Source organism: Orycteropus afer, unplaced genomic scaffold, assembly GCF_000298275.1.
Source record: "Orycteropus afer afer isolate SDZICR_OR568_19922 unplaced genomic scaffold, OryAfe1.0 scaffold00074, whole genome shotgun sequence".
In the NCBI taxonomy this organism is placed as follows: Eukaryota; Metazoa; Chordata; class Mammalia; order Tubulidentata; family Orycteropodidae; genus Orycteropus; species Orycteropus afer.
This window is the reverse complement of record NW_006921661.1, coordinates 4,125,954-4,131,550: the sequence shown is the minus strand read 5'-3', so window position 1 is coordinate 4,131,550 and position 5,597 is coordinate 4,125,954. Positions and strand designations below refer to the sequence as shown.

At 44.5% G+C, this 5,597-nt stretch overlaps 1 protein-coding gene across 1 annotated transcript in view; it reads left to right on the top strand.

Annotated features, from left to right (window-relative positions):
- Positions 1-700: 700 nt before the first annotated feature.
- Positions 701-5,597, top strand: part of ACER3 (alkaline ceramidase 3) — a 266,579-nt gene continuing 261,682 nt past the window's right edge. Inside the window, exon 1 of the mRNA XM_007940912.2 lies at positions 701-803. Within this exon, the coding sequence (XP_007939103.1) occupies positions 701-803 (103 nt within the window). The remainder of the gene's footprint in view (positions 804-5,597) is intronic.

The window sequence follows — 5,597 nt, the reverse complement described above, 5'->3', positions numbered from 1 at the left end:
CAAAGCACGCAAATTGCTTTAGTACTCTGACTGCATTCCCTTTTACAGTCTCAAGGCACACTAAAACAAAACCAAACCCCATACTTTTTAATTCCTGGGAATCCTCGGAGTGGGTAATTCTGCTTTAGGACTCCTTTTGAAGCCTGTGGCCTATGGAATACGCTGAGGTGCATCTCTGCACAGTTCTGTCAAGCAAGGACTTGATAGAATGCTTCTGGGCACATCCTACCTCCGCCCCAATTAAATCAAGGCACACACACACACACACACACACACAATTAAAGACTCAGGCACCAGGTTACAGAAAATAGGATATCAGGAGCCCCGAACCTACCACCAAGGGCGTGTCTAGGCGCGGCACGCAACCCAGATCACCCCTCCCTTTCTAGATCAGTCTCCTTCCCCGCCCACAGGGAATATAGGGGGCAGGGCAAGCCCGACGCCCTCTGGGTGGGCCTGGAGCCGGATCCCGGCCTGGGGCGGCTTTGCGGCGACGGTGGGCGGGGTCTTCTTGCCTGCCAGTTTCAGTGTCTAGGCCGGCTCCTCCCCGCGGCCAGCCTAGCCCTCGGGCGCGCGGCTCCGCCCCCAAGGGGACGGAGGGCGGGGCGCCAGCCAAGCGCGCGAGCTGGGCCCTAGTCAGCCTGGGAGCCCGCGGAGTCGAGCGCTGCGAGCGGAGCGCCGGGCGGCGGCGGCGCGCACTATGGCTCCGGCTGGGGACCGGGACGGCTACTGGGGCTCCACGACCTCCACGCTGGATTGGTGTGAGGAGAATTACACCGTGACCTGGTATATCGCCGAGTTCTGTGAGTGCGGGTACGGGCACCGGGGCACTGGCCTGAGGCAGGGAGGGAAGGAGAGAGGGCGTCTGGCCTGAGGGGGAGACGCCGTGTGAGGAAGGGAAAGGGCGCGGGAGCCGCGCCGAGCAGGGAGAGGGCGAACCTGGCGGGCATGGGAGGCACCTGGCCTGGCCAAGGAAGGTGGAGTGGGGGAGCGCTGGGCCAGGGGAAGGAATAGGGGATGCTACAGATGAGAGGGGCGCACAGGAGAATACTGTGTGTATGACGAAGAGTGCTGGAGTCTGGAAGGACTGAAGGGGGCCCTTAAGATTGAGGGCCGGAAGAGAAGTGCCGAGTTCGTGCCTAATCCAAGGAAAAAGCCTGAAGAGCAGCGTCGGGGATGAGAATTTCACCTGATGGGCGGTGTGGGGCAGCCCGGGAAGAGGTGGGAAGTGTGGAGGATTCTGTCCGTTTGAATGAGGCTGCTGGACACCTGCTCCTAGTGTTGCTCCGCCACCTCAGCCATAGGGCACAGGGAAGGGAACACTTCCTAGCTTAATCTTCCCTCAAATATGTGAAAACTCGGTAAGGGTTTTCCCTTCCTCTTTCTCTGTTCTTGTTGGACCGCTTCAGTTACCTCCAGGGAACAGTTTTACCAGGCTTAGAACCCCACCCCCCAGTTCCACTCCTGACCCCACGGTATCTTGGTGTACCAGAGCTCCAATCTGCTCTTGGGCACTGCTATTCACCTATCTCCTGGTACCACGAGAGCATATAGTCTGTACACTCTTGGTCGAGCTAGGCTCCCAAGAGCACGAGAGACCAAGTCCCTGCTCTGTTCTGCCCCCTGTCTCACTGTCTAGGGGCCAGGGGTCATCTGAGCACACTGCTTCCCCTGACTGAACCTTCTGAGGACTTGGGGCAGAATCCTTCTCCAGCTGCTGCCCCTGACAGGCTCTACTGCCCAAGTCAGTTTTTTGCTCTCTCTATATGTGTTTTACTAGGCTGGGGAGCACAGGAGAATTCTGTCACTTATTTTAACATTATTTACTTTGGTCAAGTATTAAGAACACAAGATGTGATCCTCTTTTCAGGTACTTTCTTCTGGTAAGGTACAGAGACGACTGTTCTTTGGCTAGCTATTATTGCTTGTTTTTAATTGGATCCCTTTCTGAGGCCAAATCTGTTTTTAGCTAACCTTCCCATCATTGCATGTGTGTTTGTTTGGGTTTGTAGGAAAGAGGCAAGGGTTTCATGCCGCCTGATCCTACTTTATGGAGTCCTGGTAGTGCAATGGGTAAGCACTCGGCTTCTAATCTCAAGATTGGCAGTTCCAATCCACCAGCTACTCCATGGTAGAAATATGGGCAGACTACTTCCATAAAGATTACAGCTTTGGAAACCCTATGGGTAGTTCTACTGTGCTCTATAGGGTCCCCATGAGTCAGAATTGACTCAGTGGCAGTGGGTTTGGTTAATCCTACTTTGTTCTATTCCCAGTAATTGACCATTCACCCAGCCACTGTCGTTGAGTCTATTCCAACTCATAGCAACCCCCTTGGATTCCAAGGCAGTAAATCTTTACTGAAGTAGATTGCCCCATCTTCATTCTGTGGAGCAGCTGGTGGGTTTGAACCACAACCTTGTGGTTAGCAGATAAATGCCTTAGACACTGTACTACCAGAGCACTTTAGTAATTGATTAGGATAAGTTAAAAAAAGAAAACAGAACTCTTTTTGCATTTTACAGTACTTTAGTACCATTCCCTTTAAACCATGATTTAGGCTTAAAGTAATTTTTCCTGAACTAGTTTAAATGAATAATTTTTACATAATAATGAAAGAATATGGGCAAAGGGATCATTTGCAATGTAATTACTTGGCAACCCAAACGCTGGCAAAGGAAACACTTTTTTACCAACATGTTAAATCGAGTTGGCAAGCTTGCATCTGGTCCAGAGTACCGTACTATGACCATGAGGAAAGAGACTTTAAGTCATGCTCTAAAGTAGAATATGTAACATGGAAAAGTGAAACTCAGAGGTCTTCAGATATTGGGTAGGCTGTCAAGTAGAACAATTAAACTTTCTGTATTTCTCTAGAATGCAGAATTAGGTCTTATGGGTGAAATGAACTGGAAGGAGGGAGATTTTGCTTCAACATAAGGGAAAACTTTCAAACTAATAATTCAAGTTGAAACTGGGCTAGAGTGGGAGGTAGAGGACTTGTCTCTGAAAGTGTTAATGCAGACACTGCTCAACTAATTTATATGAATATTTTAGGGGAAATTGGTTAGTAGAGAAAAGAGGTGGTTTGCCTTAGTTGGCCTTTAGGTCCCTTGCAGCCTGGTAATAATGCATGTAATAATCATTCTTAGTTTAGAACTAAGGTTTTAGATTAGAATCGAGAGAAAGCTGGCAGTTAATCATGTGGGCAGTGAGAGAGCAAGATACTACTGTTCAGCAGATAGCTGAGAAATGGGAAATGTCTTTAGTTCTCAATGTCCCAGAAGAGGAAACTGAGCAGACAGATTGCAGGGAGGGGTTTGACAAAGGAATCAGAGGGTCGGCAAGAAGAGGATGAGTGAATGTTGGCATCCTTTTGTGCATGTATCATGGGAAAAATGAGAAATTGAGGTCAGGTCTCACCACTGTAAGTGGTAAGTGATTATCATATCTTTGAGTAAGAGAATTTGATCTTTGAAAACTATGCTGATTAATAATTATGAGTTAAAATATCATTATGTGTTTAAAATAAATGCAGTTTTATCAGCATACTTACATTAATGATAGTGATATTAAGGATGATGACGATGATAATAATAATGGTAATTATAACTGTTTAAGTGCTGTGTTCCATACTTCGCTAAGCACTTCATATGTCTTATCTCTTTTGATCTTTATAATTGTCCCTCAAAGAAGGTACTATTAGCATCCCTGTTTCACAGGTTAGGAAGTTGAAACTCTGAAAAGTAACTTATCTAAGATTGCATATTTAATGAATGGTTCAGAGGTAGTATTCAATTTGAGGTTTGACTCTAAAGCTACTACACTGTATTTCCTCTCCATCATTTATTTCCATCATATGTTAATTGCTTTGCCCTTGCATGAAAGGAATGAGGACATGAAATACTGTGTTATCACAAAGGACAGATTAGATAACTATTTTAGCATTAGGGTATATTATTTTAGGTTATAAAGATGAGTTTGGGGAATTACACGTTCAGATATGGCAATGGTTTTTAGTCACTTTCAGTACCTACCTGAAAAAAACAAATCTTCTTAGTCTCTCCCAGTCTCAGTTCAAATTCTTATTTGTTTGAGCAGACTGTAAGGACCAGAGGGAAAGAGTAGAAGGTCTGTCTTGTAGTTGTGAAATAATAAATGTTTTGATGTGCCAGAAGTTACAGGTATAAGTAGTACTCACTTCGCATGGGAATTTACAAATGATTGTGCAAGTTGAAACCAGGCAAAGCCGTCTTAATAATGAATGGGAAAAGTTACATTTGTTCTGTGACCTTTACAATTTTCTGTTATTCATGGAAAACTTTTTTGCTGTTAGTTATAAAATGCATAGGGAAATGAAAAAAATAGTAAAATTTATACAAATTTTTATTGTTGTTAGTTGCTAGTGAATTCTAGTTCATGGTGACCCCATGTGTTACAGAGTAGAGCTGCTCCTTAGGATTTTCTTGGTTGTAATCTTAATACAAGCAAATCATCAGGCCTGTCTTCCATGGTTTCTGCTGGTTGGATTTGAACTGCCAACCTTTAGGTTAGTTATTGTTGTTGTTGTTGTTATGTGCAGTTGAGTTGGACCTGACTCGTAGCGATCCCTCCTTGGGTTTCCGAGGCAGTATCACTGCGGAAGCAGTTTGGCCAACCTTCCTCCTGAGGAGTAGTTGGTTTGAACCGCCAGCCTTCTGGTTAGCAGTCAAATGCATTAGGCATTACACCATTACACCACCAGAGCTCTTTTAGGTTAGCAGTTGAGTGCAAACCATTTACCAAAAAAAAAAAAACCAAAAAAACAAACAAACCTCACTGCCATTGAGTCGGATCCAACTCATGGAGACCCCTCCTTGGTTTCCGAGGCAGTATTACTACAGAAGTAGATTGCCCAGCCTTCCTTCCGAGGAGTGGCTGGTGGGTTTGAACCACCAGCCTTCTGGTTAGCAGTTAAATGCCTTAGGCACTATGCCACCAGAGCTCTTGCAAACCATTTAGTACACTGTAATTTAAAATAAAATGAGTTGCTGTGAGTTGGAATTGACTCAGCTGTGCCAAACAAAAACCACAGCAATACCAATTTAAAATATTAGAAACACTGAGAATTGAATGTTCATCTCTTTGTAAAAGACCTTATCAAGAGTAGTTAGAACAGTGATGGCCTTCTTCTTATATGATATAATGTGAGCATTTTTTCTATGCTTTGGCCAACTGTCATACTCCTTCCTGCGTTTGTATCAGCTTCCAACATTTTATCCTTTGTGCTTTCAATATTGTGAAATATCTGAGAGTTCTTTTAATACTAAGTTTTTTGTCAGTGTCACTTCTTGTGTCACATTGTTATCCTTTTTGCTACAACTGCTTTCTCCATTGCCTCCACTAAATTCCTCTGGTATATCTAGAGTTTCTCAAATGGCAGCAATGGCAGCATTCCCTGGGTCAGCTGTTTCTTATATAATTCCATTTATGTTTGATTGGAATTTCACTTCTGTTATCACTTTCCATTTTTGCTGCACTTTCATTATTATTGGCTAATTTCCTCTTCTGATGATCCATTTTTTTTTTTTTTATTAGGATTTGGGTGAAGATTTACA